The sequence below is a fragment of the Sinocyclocheilus grahami genome, unplaced genomic scaffold (genome assembly GCF_001515645.1).
Source record: "Sinocyclocheilus grahami isolate Dianchi unplaced genomic scaffold, SAMN03320097.WGS_v1.1 scaffold1166.1, whole genome shotgun sequence".
Lineage (NCBI taxonomy): Eukaryota > Metazoa > Chordata > Actinopteri > Cypriniformes > Cyprinidae > Sinocyclocheilus > Sinocyclocheilus grahami.
Window position 1 is genome coordinate 190,653 of NW_015506345.1, and position 15,167 is coordinate 205,819.

Below are 15,167 nucleotides of genomic sequence, written 5' to 3' on the forward strand. Positions count from 1 at the left end.
TGGTGTATAAAAGGTAATTGTAAACTACTATTCTTCATTATAAACTACTCCTGAACTTAATTTTTAATTTAACATATAGTCTTACAGTACATAATCTGTGTTCAAATCATTAACTGTAAGATTCTCCAAATGATGGAGCTACAGTACTGCCCAAAAGTGTAATAATTGCTTTTAACTACCATATACGTTTGATTAAGCAATCACAGTATGAGTAAGATGTTATTTTGGGAATAGGAAAACACTAAACCTGGTTAAGGTATTTAACTGACAAAAGTATTTTTTACATACAGCATAAGGGCCTTTCGCACCACCGGAACTGGGTGCGATTTTAGTACCGGACTGCCTTTTCCGAGAACCAAATTAGCTCCTACTCCGGAGCAGGGTCTAACCAGCACAACTGGTAGTACCCGTGACGTAAGTAAACACTGATTGGCCAAACGCGTACGAAAACGCCCTCACCCGCCATGATTTAAAGCGCAGTGTAAACATACTGTAAACATTGTGTCAACTTATTTCGCAAGTATGGACAACAGCGATAGATAGATGGAGGCTGAAGTGCAGGCACTTGTAGCACTGCCAGTTGTCGTTGGAGATTCTTAGTCCTCCTTTCCGTTCTTTCAATCGCTATATATACGTCAACATTCCATGTCCATTATTGTGAAACCTGCGAGACAAAACAAAAACACAGCTCCGATCACAGCGTCCTCCATCCTCCTGTGGTTAACATTGTTTTTCTTTGTTTCCATTGTTGAACGCCGCTCACAAATGACGTCGCTGTCGACCGGCTTACGTCACTTCCTAGTACACACTGTCCGTGCGAATGCAACCCTTTAAATGGTGCTAGGAAATAGTTCGCACAAAATCGTCCCAGTACTTTAGTACTGTACATTTAGTTCTGGAACTAAAGCGGTGCGAAAGGCCCTACACATACAGCACCATTGCGCTTCGGGCATCCCGAGTTCGAGTCCCGGCTCTCACACCTTTCCCGATCCCATCCCCCACTCTCTCACCCTCTTCACTTCCTGTCGACCTATACTGTCCTATCTAAATAAAGGCATAACACGTCATAAATAAATCATAAAAAAGTTAATCTATTTACTGTTTATGTAAAAGATGGTAAACATATTTAATGTTTGTATTTAACGAATGTATTATTTGCATTTTGTTTTATGATGTAATTTATTTTCCCTTGTAGGCTAAATGGTTGTAATTTAACAGACAAAAACTGCTCAGCTCTGGCTACACTTCTTGGATCAGAAACCAATCTGAAAGAGCTGAACATGAACAATAATAATCTGCAGGATTCAGGGGTGACTTATCTCTGTACTGGACTGAAGAATATGAAGTGCAGATTGGAGATACTGAGGTAAGTTGTGTGACAACAGACATTGATCTCAACCAAAACTGAAAGTCTGAAATGTTTGAAATATTCCATAAAATCTACTGTAGGTATAAAAATATACTCTTTGAATAATAATACAGTAAAGGACTAATAAGGAATTGCCTTTTAAAAATATGGGAAGTATGCAAATTATGCTTACTTGCTTTCTTTGCCTAACTATCGTTACCAGTAACTGAAAGAATATAATTTTTTTGCAAAAGGCATCACCTATTAATTTGAGTTTTTAACAGCCACTCCAAATTGTCTCAAATAAACTTTTTGACAAAAGTCACATTTTGGTCAAAGCACTGAAAATCACAATTTGCATGTTTTAACAGCCATTTGCTAGCATAAAAATAGCTGAATAACTAGTGTAGTGTTACATTTGTTATTTTTGCTCTTGACTTTCAAACTGCTGAAGAAGGGTTTTACATTTTGGCTTGAAAATAACTGAAAGATAATATTATGATCAGATTAATTTAGAATCATCTGCAGTTAGAGTCATATGCACTTAAGATTTAAATTGCAAGTGCAATGAGTTTTCTTTCTTTTTTTTTTTGAAAAGATCGATACTATTAGAAAGGCGATCAGCATATCCTCAAGTTGTGCAGAGGTCAAACAGATCCGACCAAAATTTCAGAAAGCATTTGGGTCATTAGTCAGTTAATCAGTTAAAAATACTAAGGGTTCACTCAAATGTGCCAAAACAGTATCCACATTTAAATCTAGACTCAAAACATAATCTGTTTAGCTGTGCATTTACTGAATGAGCACTATGCTACATCCAAATGATTGCACTGTATTTTATGTATGGATGTTTATTATTTCCAGGCTCAGTAAGTGTGATCTAACAGAGAAAAGCTGTTCAGATCTTGCTTCAGTTCTCAATTCAGACTCCAGCAGTCTGAAGGATCTTGACCTGAGCAACAACAATCTGCATGATTCAGGAGTGAAGCTGCTCTCTGATGGACTGAAAGAGAACTGTAAACTAGAGAAACTCAGGTGAGTTGATATCTAACAAATGAATGGTCTCTGGGCCTTTGCTTGCCACCATATTTAGTCATCAGTTTTATTTTTAAAACAGTTTAAATTCATGTGTTCAAGGAACACAATGAATGAACTATTTATTTTTTAACGATTCATTTTCTTGAAGAACAGATTATACATTTGACTGTTACATTTTCAATCCTGTTCTAGACTCTCTAACTGTAGTGTAACAGAAAAAGGCTATAAAGCTCTGGATTCTGCTAGATTAATAGTCTATTGGTCTTTGATTGTCTCCATATTCAGTCATCAGTTTTTCTTTGAAAATTCATTTGTACATTGAAGACAGTTCACAAGCGGCTTGCTTTTTATGGATTTTTGTTATTTAGGACACTGTGTTGAATAATTGATTAATCAACTGAATGTTTCATTTATATTTCTTTTCTAGATTTTCAAACTGCAGTATCACTGAAGAAGGTTATAAAGCTCTGGCTTCGGCTCTGAGATCAAACCCTTCACACCTGATAGAGCTGGATCTCACAAGAAATAATCCTGGACAATCAGGAGTGAAGGAGCTCGTTGATTTACTACAGGATGGACACTGTTCATTAAAGACCATCAGGTGATAAAATCACCTTGAAATACACATATTTTAAAATAAGCAGCAAATGTGATATCAGCTGAATAAAAAACTAGGGAGATGTGGTCAGATGGGCCAATGTACAATTTTAATTTCAAGAAGAGAAATGTACTGCAATTCAAAATTACTGTCACACACATTTTATTTTATGTCCAGCACAAGTTTTCATAGAAAACACATGTAATTACATTATAAATTATATCATAATATAATATAACATTATAAATATCGCTCTTAGGACAATGAAACTCCAAAAAGTTATGCTCTCAACACACTGCATTTAGCATATTATCAACATCAATATAACTTTGTTAATTGAAACCAGAGCCATTAGTCTTAACTGCAAAAAGGGAACTAATATAAGACTGACTAATCTACAATTCTTATCATCTTCCTGTAGGTTTCTGAAATGTCCTGGTGCACAGGAAGTGTGTGAGTGTCTCACTGAAGTTCTGGGTAAAAATCCATTATTACTGCAAGAACTGGATCTGAGTGGAGACATATTAGAAGCCCTGGATGGGGAGAAGCTCTCTGCTCTTTTGATGGACTCTCATAGCAAGGTGGAGACAATTAAGTGAGTGAACATGATTTTATGCATTATAACTTTTTTTATTATTATTATGAAAAGACCGTTAGTCATGTGTGAGCAAATATGAAGACCTGTTGATCTGATGTGTGTTGAATATGTGCTGAATAATACATAATGCTGTGTTTGTGTTTAGTGTGAATAATTGTGAGCTGACAGAGAAGAGCTGTTCAGTTCTAGCTACTGTTCTCTCCTCCAAAACCATGCTGGAAGAGATGAACCTGAACAACAGCCGTCTGCTGGACTCAGGAGTCAAAGAGATCTGTGAGGGACTGAAGAATCCTGTGTGTGAGCAAGGTGTTAAAAAGTACAGTTTCTAAATTTAAGCTAACAGCAGCTAGCTAACAATGATTAAAGGGCCATTAAAACCAGACAACATATTACAAACCAGACTTGATCAAAAGTATAATGCTCAGAATGGAATTAGAACAGGCTTGATCTTGTAAAGAGACATACTTTTAATAGTGCTACAGGTATGAAATGTGCAATGAGCAACATTTTGAGCTGGTTGCTTGTAGAGCAGGACTGCAAGAACTCTATCTGAAGAATTAAGATGGGGACATAAGAGGGGACTTGCACATCATTGTACACTTTTGTCACAAACTTCACTGAATGAGTGCAAACTCATGCATGTGCATTGAAATAACAGAGCTTGATAAGAAGCACGGAAACTAACTGAAATCTTTTAAGTATTTGTTATTGGACATTGTTGGACTTCAATCTAAGGTTTAAAACTGTATTTGGAATGCTTGTAATTGTGATTTTTATGAGTTCAGTAACTGTAAAGGGATTATAGTTATTGGATGTAGACTTCTAAGTGTCAACTCTAGAATCTACATATATAGAGATGGCGCTGTTTTTCTTTGTTGCAATTTATCATTTAGTGATTTAATCATTAGTTGCAGTCCTAGATCAGTTCTGACTCAGTGTTGAGTCAGAATTCAGATCAGTGTGTTAGAGCTGGTTAATCTTCTGCAAAAAGGAGAGTGAAATCTGGTAATCACCATTGCCCTTTTGAACGGTCTATTACATTGCATGGAATCACGCTTGGGGAACTCTGTTTTCCTCTAAATACTAAAGGCTGATTTGTTCATGTTTCTGCAGCTGCACAAACCTATAGCCAAAATCTGCCAAATTAGGTGGAGCCAACTCCTTATAAGTATGCGTTGAATGCAGTTTCATAATAATCTTTCTCCTTCACCCTGAGGATGAGCTCCTCGCTGAAAGAGAGAAAAAAAACCTTTCTGCTTGCCATAGAAGAGCCCCAGCAGAGGAATGCAGGGCTGTCAGCTCACATAGCTGAGAATGTCATCTCTCCACTGCGGCTATTGTTAGAATTTGCTGTAATTGGCTGAGCAGTGGTTTGGGTGGCTCGCCAATGTAATAGATTTCTCTATTACATAAAATAAGTAAGCTTGACCAGAGTTCTTATGGGGAGAATAATTTATTGAAGGTAGCAGTGTAGCAGTTATTTAGCAGCGATGTTAGCATATCTTCTTTCAAACAATCTTAACCCAAGGTACTGTCTGTGAGACCAGACCTTTATACCTGGTAACAAATGTGCTACAACAATACAATAACACCCCATGGAGAGCCAATGATAGTGTAACCTCATGATGACCTGATAGGACCTCTGTCATGGAGAGTCCATGATACATTCCTGTTCCTATTGAGGACATCTGAGGCACAGTCACAATGTAAATGCATCTGACTAAAGATACACATAATCTTTCACTATCTGACGAGACTATTAGAGCATATTTTGCCTGAAAGAGCGTATTTTTTGAGGCATTTGCTGCAAAATGTCATGCCACAGATGTGGCTCATGCAGGGTGCTCCTGCATTCCTTGTATGATAACTCTGAGCGCGCTGCCTGCTTGGGCAAGCCCACACAGAGGCTGTGTTCACAGAGACAGCTGTTCTCATTATATTCTCATCACTTTCTTTGTAGACAGCAACCCCACCCCTTGTGCTCCCTTTTTTTTCTTCCTCTCAGGAAGAAAAACAGTGGAGTTATGGGGCAAAGCCAGTGACAAGTAGCCAGCGAGCTCCCCAGCCCGATCTCACAGCAATTTGTACATATTGTACGAGGTGGCTAATTTGTACAAATTCGTAGGCTACGACCTCACTCGTACAAATTCATATGATTTTTGCTAAATCGTACGTATACAAGTTGCACAATTCATATTAATTTGTACGAATTACCTACTCCTTACCCCACCCCTGAACCTACCCGTCGCTGGGGTCTAGACAAATCGTACAAAATCGTACTAGTGAGGTCGTACGAATTCGTACAAATTTGCCACCTCGTAAAATATGTACAACTTGGCCATGAGATAGCGTTAAGCCCCCATAAGAGACCTGCCCCATTATTTCCTGGAAGTTCACATTGATCTTTCTACATTGTGGCGCACCCATTCTCAGCCTGCATCCACTTTTCAGTCTCGGCTTCCCTCACTTCTGTGACGGCACCGAACAGAAGGGGTATGACAAGCCCCTCCCCTAGAAGAGGCCATGCATCTTTGCATTCCATGGATTGGCAATGCTGTCCACAATTTCTGAGCCCTGCAGAGTGACATTGGCCATAGCCAATCCACATCATGAATTACTTTAATGACTGGTTAGTAGGGTGACCACCTGGCTATAGATCTGTTGCAGGACAGTAGATGTGATTTTGCTGGACATGTGTGAGACAGATATATGTACTACTGTTATACTATGCAAATACTGATTTACATCCGATTTATGTTTTTGCCGGTGGATGCCCACACTTCATAAGGTTGCGCTTCTGGCAACATCAAATTCAGGAGAGAAGATAAGGTTTGAGCACACATATCTAATGTCTGACAGATAGAGAACGCATCTGTTTTGTTTGACCACTTATTTACACTGCACACGTCTGTGTCGTGTTACAGCTGTGACATGGCCACCGGAGCTGATCTCTAGTCAATGCTTGTGTTTATACCAGCCGCGCCATTTCAGAAGCATCCCAGAAGCAGCTCTCCACGCTGCTTCACTAAAAATAGGTGCCTAGTCTACACTCTTAAAGATAAAGGTGCTTCACGATGCCATAGAATAACCTTTTTATCTAAATGGTTCCATAAAGAACCCTTAACATCTGAAGAACCTTTCTGTTTCACAAAAGGTTCTTTGGGGCAAAAGAAGGTTCTTCAGATTACAAAAAGCTAAGAAAGAGATGATTCTTTAAAGAACCTTTGACTGAATGGTTCTTTGTGGAACCAAAAATGGTTCTTCTTTGGCATCGCTTGAAGAACCTTTTGAAGCACCTTTATTTTTAAGAGTGTATTTTTGAAGGATGCCACATCCAAGCCTCACAGTTCGAATACAAAAAAAATCAAGAAACTCATTTTGACAAGCAAATCACGTGGTCTCGCAAATCCAGTTGATTCGCTTCTCAAATGTTCTCGGTGTGAGTTGGCACTGTGTGGAGGACATAACAAAATGCGGAACATGGTGGTTTCCCTACTAGCTAGTATTAGCACGGTTGGAGCACAAGCTCTGTGCTCACGGGTCACTGCTCCTCAGCCACCTAGGGCTTCTTGGGCTCAGAATCAACTCGCAATAATTAAACAAGAATCGGCAAACTGCCGTTGCTGCCAATTTATTAAAGTAAACACAACGTTTCGACCCTAAAGTCTTCTTCAGAATCAACTCAGCCAAGAGCTGTCTGTCTCCTAGCAGATGAGTCACTTTTCTGGGGACAGTTGTCGACTTGGCCCAAATGTGGTTGCAATCTGGGGCTTTCTTTCCCCTTAAAGCTTTCCAGAGGATCTTGGGCCTGATGGCAGCCATATCCCCTGTGATACCAATGTGCCTGCTCCACATGCAACTCCAGCAGTATTGGCTAAAAGCCTGTGTCCCTTCCTACACCTGGCATTGACTAAACATTTCTGTTGATGTCTAACAAATTAAAGTTCTCTGTGCCTTTTTTGCCTCTATAGTTATTTATCAGTTTTTTGCAACTAACTTTCAATATATTTGTAAAAATAATGAAATCCAATTAACTATTGGGATTATTCAGGTAATTTTTTGAATAACAGTGATTTTCTTTTCTTCTCTGTCCTAGACTTTCAAACTGCAGTATCACAGAAGAAGGTTATAAAGCTCTGGCTTCAGCTCTGAGATCAAACCCTTCACACCTGATAGAGCTGGATCTCACAGGAAATGATCCTGGACATTCAGGAGTGAAGCAGCTCACTAACGTGCTACAGAATAGATACTGTAGATTAAAGATACTCAGGTGATAAATGTCTTTAAAAATATCAAATATGCCACAGATGTTTGAAACTTGTACAATTGGATCGACAGAAAGAGAAGTCTACTGCAATTCAAAATGTTCATTAGTTCAACACAAGTTTGGAGACAAAATGCATAGACTTGCATTAACAATTCTCGAAAATAAACCTCCACTATGGCCCATAAAATTAATATATTAAATAAAATAAAATATAAAAATTATGTTTATCAATGACATTGTCAACGTCATATTACATTTCTGCAACAGCCCATATGGTGTATAAAAGGTAATTGTAAACTACTATTCTTCATTATAAACTACTCCTGAACTTAATTTTTAATTTAACATATAGTCTTACAGTACATAATCTGTGTTCAAATCATTAACTGTAAGATTCTCCAAATGATGGAGCTACAGTACTGCCCAAAAGTGTAATAATTGCTTTTAACTACCATATACGTTTGATTAAGCCATCACAGTATGAGTAAGATGTTATTTTGGGAATAGGAAAACACTAAACCTGGTTAAGGTATTTAACTGACAAAAGTATTTTTTACATACAGCATAAGGGCCTTTCGCACCACCGGAACTGGGTGCGATTTTAGTACCGGACTGCCTTTTCCGAGAACCAAATTAGCTCCTACTCCGGAGCAGGGTCTAACCAGCACAACTGGTAGTACCCGTGACGTAAGTAAACACTGATTGGCCAAACGCGTACGAAAACGCCCTCACCCGCCATGATTTAAAGCGCAGTGTAAACATACTGTAAACATTGTGTCAACTTATTTCGCAAGTATGGACAACAGCGATAGATAGATGGAGGCTGAAGTGCAGGCACTTGTAGCACTGCCAGTTGTCGTTGGAGATTCTTAGTCCTCCTTTCCGTTCTTTCAATCGCTATATATACGTCAACATTCCATGTCCATTATTGTGAAACCTGCGAGACAAAACAAAAACACAGCTCCGATCACAGCGTCCTCCATCCTCCTGTGGTTAACATTGTTTTTCTTTGTTTCCATTGTTGAACGCCGCTCACAAATGACGTCGCTGTCGACCGGCTTACGTCACTTCCTAGTACACACTGTCCGTGCGAATGCAACCCTTTAAATGGTGCTAGGAAATAGTTCGCACAAAATCGTCCCAGTACTTTAGTACTGTACATTTAGTTCTGGAACTAAAGCGGTGCGAAAGGCCCTACACATACAGCACCATTGCGCTTCGGGCATCCCGAGTTCGAGTCCCGGCTCTCACACCTTTCCCGATCCCATCCCCCACTCTCTCACCCTCTTCACTTCCTGTCGACCTATACTGTCCTATCTAAATAAAGGCATAACACGTCATAAATAAATCATAAAAAAGTTAATCTATTTACTGTTTATGTAAAAGATGGTAAACATATTTAATGTTTGTATTTAACGAATGTATTATTTGCATTTTGTTTTATGATGTAATTTATTTTCCCTTGTAGGCTAAATGGTTGTAATTTAACAGACAAAAACTGCTCAGCTCTGGCTACACTTCTTGGATCAGAAACCAATCTGAAAGAGCTGAACATGAACAATAATAATCTGCAGGATTCAGGGGTGACTTATCTCTGTACTGGACTGAAGAATATGAAGTGCAGATTGGAGATACTGAGGTAAGTTGTGTGACAACAGACATTGATCTCAACCAAAACTGAAAGTCTGAAATGTTTGAAATATTCCATAAAATCTACTGTAGGTATAAAAATATACTCTTTGAATAATAATACAGTAAAGGACTAATAAGGAATTGCCTTTTAAAAATATGGGAAGTATGCAAATTATGCTTACTTGCTTTCTTTGCCTAACTATCGTTACCAGTAACTGAAAGAATATAATTTTTTTGCAAAAGGCATCACCTATTAATTTGAGTTTTTAACAGCCACTCCAAATTGTCTCAAATAAACTTTTTGACAAAAGTCACATTTTGGTCAAAGCACTGAAAATCACAATTTGCATGTTTTAACAGCCATTTGCTAGCATAAAAATAGCTGAATAACTAGTGTAGTGTTACATTTGTTATTTTTGCTCTTGACTTTCAAACTGCTGAAGAAGGGTTTTACATTTTGGCTTGAAAATAACTGAAAGATAATATTATGATCAGATTAATTTAGAATCATCTGCAGTTAGAGTCATATGCACTTAAGATTTAAATTGCAAGTGCAATGAGTTTTCTTTCTTTTTTTTTTTGAAAAGATCGATACTATTAGAAAGGCGATCAGCATATCCTCAAGTTGTGCAGAGGTCAAACAGATCCGACCAAAATTTCAGAAAGCATTTGGGTCATTAGTCAGTTAATCAGTTAAAAATACTAAGGGTTCACTCAAATGTGCCAAAACAGTATCCACATTTAAATCTAGACTCAAAACATAATCTGTTTAGCTGTGCATTTACTGAATGAGCACTATGCTACATCCAAATGATTGCACTGTATTTTATGTATGGATGTTTATTATTTCCAGGCTCAGTAAGTGTGATCTAACAGAGAAAAGCTGTTCAGATCTTGCTTCAGTTCTCAATTCAGACTCCAGCAGTCTGAAGGATCTTGACCTGAGCAACAACAATCTGCATGATTCAGGAGTGAAGCTGCTCTCTGATGGACTGAAAGAGAACTGTAAACTAGAGAAACTCAGGTGAGTTGATATCTAACAAATGAATGGTCTCTGGGCCTTTGCTTGCCACCATATTTAGTCATCAGTTTTATTTTTTAAAACAGTTTAAATTCATGTGTTCAAGGAACACAATGAATGAACTATTTATTTTTTAACGATTCATTTTCTTGAAGAACAGATTATACATTTGAATGTTACATTTTCAATCCTGTTCTAGACTCTCTAACTGTAGTGTAACAGAAGAAGGCTATAAAGCTCTGGATTCTGCTAGATTAATAGTCTATTGGTCTTTGATTGTCTCCATATTCAGTCATCAGTTTTTCTTTGAAAATTCATTTGTACATTGAAGACAGTTCACAAGCGGCTTGCTTTTTATGGATTTTTGTTATTTAGGACACTGTGTTGAATAATTGATTAATCAACTGAATGTTTCATTTATATTTCTTTTCTAGATTTTCAAACTGCAGTATCACTGAAGAAGGTTATAAAGCTCTGGCTTCGGCTCTGAGATCAAACCCTTCACACCTGATAGAGCTGGATCTCACAAGAAATAATCCTGGACAATCAGGAGTGAAGGAGCTCGTTGATTTACTACAGGATGGACACTGTTCATTAAAGACCATCAGGTGATAAAATCACCTTGAAATACACATATTTTAAAATAAGCAGCAAATGTGATATCAGCTGAATAAAAAACTAGGGAGATGTGGTCAGATGGGCCAATGTACAATTTTAATTTCAAGAAGAGAAATGTACTGCAATTCAAAATTACTGTCACACACATTTTATTTTATGTCCAGCACAAGTTTTCATAGAAAACACATGTAATTACATTATAAATTATATCATAATATAATATAACATTATAAATATCGCTCTTAGGACAATGAAACTCCAAAAAGTTATGCTCTCAACACACTGCATTTAGCATATTATCAACATCAATATAACTTTGTTAATTGAAACCAGAGCCATTAGTCTTAACTGCAAAAAGGGAACTAATATAAGACTGACTAATCTACAATTCTTATCATCTTCCTGTAGGTTTCTGAAATGTCCTGGTGCACAGGAAGTGTGTGAGTGTCTCACTGAAGTTCTGGGTAAAAATCCATTATTACTGCAAGAACTGGATCTGAGTGGAGACATATTAGAAGCCCTGGATGGGGAGAAGCTCTCTGCTCTTTTGATGGACTCTCATAGCAAGGTGGAGACAATTAAGTGAGTGAACATGATTTTATGCATTATAACTTTTTTTATTATTATTATGAAAAGACCGTTAGTCATGTGTGAGCAAATATGAAGACCTGTTGATCTGATGTGTGTTGAATATGTGCTGAATAATACATAATGCTGTGTTTGTGTTTAGTGTGAATAATTGTGAGCTGACAGAGAAGAGCTGTTCAGTTCTAGCTACTGTTCTCTCCTCCAAAACCATGCTGGAAGAGATGAACCTGAACAACAGCCGTCTGCTGGACTCAGGAGTCAAAGAGATCTGTGAGGGACTGAAGAATCCTGTGTGTGAGCTGAAGATACTCAAGTGAGTACATTTCACCATTGAATTAACATTTATTTGTATCTTTTTACTATCTAATCAAACATTCCATTTCATATCTATTTGTCCTGTTGTGGGAAGTAGAGCAAATGTGTGCAAGAATGGAACTTCTGTTTACTGTCAGAACTCCAGTTTAGACAGTGCATCCAGGATAGAGAGAATCACTGATTATAATTTGTTCTATGTGCGTTAACACAATGTGCTACACTGTTTGCCTCTAGTGTAGACAGAGTTTAACCTGCTAGTTCACACCAATGCGACTAGAATAGAAGATATATCATTTACATAACAACCACTGCACTGGCTTTGTATCCAGCTAAACACTTACACTCAGTAAAAGGACTTGACACCAAGTTGGGTAACACTTTATTTCGATTGTCCACTTTAGACATTATATTAACAGTAAGTAACTTTGCAACTACATGTCAACTAGCAGTTAGTAGAGTATTAGTAGACTGTCTGCTTAATATCTTCTAACTCTTTCATTGGCAACTTATTCTACTAACCCTAAACCTACCCTGTCTACTCTGAGAGTTAGTAAACATGTAGTTGCAAATTAATGAGAATCAGTTGACATGTTGTTACAAAGTTACTTATAGTTAGTAGAATGTCTAAAGTGGACTATCAAAATAAAGTGTAACCCCAAGTTGTAGTTCAGATGATTTATAAATAAAACAAAATGATTGCATAAATACACTGTTACATGAAAAATGTTGAGTCCAGTTGTATCTAACATGAGATACTTATGCAGTGTCTCGTTAAGTGCTGTCAATATGATGCAATGATATGTATGATGCTGATGCCACATGTAAGCCTGGTAGGTCAACCATGAGAAGAAAACTGTTTTTTACTACTGAAGATGTATTATTAATCTTATTTTGTGACAAAGAGCTGGATGATGAGGGAGAGAATAAAACATCCAGAATTCATTGTCAGTGAGGTGTAGCTAGCTGTCACGATCTGCTGCTGCTACTGTGTCGGAGACGAGGAGCGAAGGAGCGAGGAGAAATCGGAGAATATACGAAACAGGATTTAAAAACACACACACATGTAGTACATGAACCAAAGGATGTTTAACACAGGACACTAGACACAGGAAACACTGGGCTTATATACTTGGACTAAATGAGTAAATCAATGAGAGACACCTGAAATCAATAAACAATGGAGAAACAAGGTAATGGGGAACACATGGGCATGTACCACGTGGGGGGGGGGAACAGACACAGGCACTCTGGAGGCCTCTAGGGACAGACTTACACAGGACGGACGGCCTCCACAGCGGGACTCATGGTGGAGCAGGCAGACAAGGGAGCCATGGCAGAGCAGGCAGCTCGGGGGGGCTATGATGGAGCAGGCAGACAAGGGAGCCATGGCGGAGCAGGGAACTCAGGTGGCCATGGCGGAGTGACCTCCGTTGCCCTGGTCTCGGCACTCAGCCCTATACCCCCCCCCCCCCCCCCCAAAAAAAACAATCTTTGAGGAAAATATCGGCCCCTGAGGCCCTTCGTGGGCCTGAAAAATAAACAAAATTATTAGTGGAAGTCAAAAACAACATATTTAAAGACTAGCTGGAATAATAAATGATAGAAAAACATTTATTTCAGCGATTCAGCAAAGAAACACTTGTCCATAACTGACATAGCATAGGAAATAAATATGGGTCATTTTAGACCCATGTTGTGCATTAGAAGGGTAGTGACACAAAAACGATTTTTATTCAAAAAGTAAGAAAGAAAAAATAAGAATTTGTGATGATCAAAAACAAGTTAATAGAGGACTTTTTTTTATTCTGAATGATGAAATTAATTTCTAAAAAAAAATATAGAAAAAATAAACTCAGACCCATGTTGTGCTTCAAAGGGTTAAAAAAGCACTGGGTGGATTTGTATCATAATAGGCTGATTGTGTACGCACACTGCCAAGACATTTAAATCCAATGTCCCCTTTAAGGATTAAGTAAAAACATTTCCAGTGTATGGCAGAATCTTGTTTTTGGTACAAGATGTTGATACTTGTAATTCTTCAGCCAAAAGAACATTGATTCACTAGAGTGAATTATGAGAATTGTGAGTAAACAATAACTTTACAGAACAATTTTCTGGGGGGGCCCAACATTGCCTTTTCTCTTTCTGTCTTCAGTCTGTGTGGATGCAGTATTACAGAGAAACAGTGCCTCATCCTGACTTCAGCTCTGAAATCAAACCCATCACACCTGAGAGAACTGAACCTCAGTGGGAATAAAATAAAGAACACAGGAGTGAGGCACATATGTGATCTCCTGAATGATTTCCACTGTAAACTGGAGAGATTGAGGTGAGGAACACTTTATACTCAGTATCTCACGATGAGCCTGAATATTTTGTGATCTGGTGAAGTAAGTGCACTGAGACCACTTTTTCCAGAACAAGACCAATGCTTTCATATTTGGTCACCAAAAATAATGATTACCAATACCTGTATTTTCATTTTAATTAGCAAATAGAAGTTTCCTTCAGTTATTTTCACACTTAATTATGCCTGTTAAAATGTATTGCATGAGCTTCTTTCACTGTTCTTTCTATTGCTTTATCGTATTTTCTTTCATTTAACAGCACAGGAATTAGATCAGGGGTCACCAAACTCAGTACCGGAGGGCCACTGTCCTGCAGAGTTTAGCTGCAACCCTAATCAAACTCACCTGAACCAGCTAATCAAGGTCTTACTAGTTATACCTGAAACTTCCCGGCAGGTGTGTTGAGGCAAGTTGGAGCTAAACTCTGCAGGACACCGGCCCTCCAGGACCGAGTTTGGTGACCCTTGAATTAGAGCTTCTGAAGTGCAGCAGTACAGAAATCATGCAATTTTCCTGTAATGATGTGGGTTACCACTCATATATAAATCATTATGTTTCTACTTGCATATACCATTTTGCTTTAACCCAAATTATGATTATGTGCTGAGTGATGAGCAATGAAGAGCATGCAACAGACGTGTGCACTCTCTTTCTTTCTTTCTCTCTGTCTCTATCCCTTTTTCTTTCTCCACACCATCAAGTAGTTATAGGCGCATTGTTTTACTTTCTTTGCTAGTGACAACCAAACTACAAATTTTCCAGCGATATGTGCACAATACACAATAAATATTATTAA

At 38.1% G+C, this 15,167-nt stretch overlaps 1 protein-coding gene across 1 annotated transcript in view; it reads left to right on the forward strand.

The window, feature by feature from the left end:
* LOC107567530 (NACHT, LRR and PYD domains-containing protein 12-like) overlaps nucleotides 1–15,167 on the forward strand; it is a 31,724-nt gene that overhangs the window by 11,351 nt on the left and 5,206 nt on the right. The window contains exons 7-20 of the mRNA XM_016253222.1: nucleotides 1,196–1,366; nucleotides 2,213–2,383; nucleotides 2,814–2,987; nucleotides 3,406–3,579; nucleotides 3,728–3,879; nucleotides 7,371–7,449; nucleotides 7,679–7,852; nucleotides 9,318–9,488; nucleotides 10,335–10,505; nucleotides 10,937–11,110; nucleotides 11,529–11,702; nucleotides 11,851–12,021; nucleotides 12,118–12,220; nucleotides 14,201–14,352. Of these exons, the coding sequence (XP_016108708.1) occupies nucleotides 1,196–1,366; nucleotides 2,213–2,383; nucleotides 2,814–2,987; nucleotides 3,406–3,579; nucleotides 3,728–3,879; nucleotides 7,371–7,449; nucleotides 7,679–7,852; nucleotides 9,318–9,488; nucleotides 10,335–10,505; nucleotides 10,937–11,110; nucleotides 11,529–11,702; nucleotides 11,851–12,021; nucleotides 12,118–12,220; nucleotides 14,201–14,352 (2,211 nt within the window). The remainder of the gene's footprint in view (nucleotides 1–1,195; nucleotides 1,367–2,212; nucleotides 2,384–2,813; nucleotides 2,988–3,405; nucleotides 3,580–3,727; nucleotides 3,880–7,370; nucleotides 7,450–7,678; nucleotides 7,853–9,317; nucleotides 9,489–10,334; nucleotides 10,506–10,936; nucleotides 11,111–11,528; nucleotides 11,703–11,850; nucleotides 12,022–12,117; nucleotides 12,221–14,200; nucleotides 14,353–15,167) is intronic.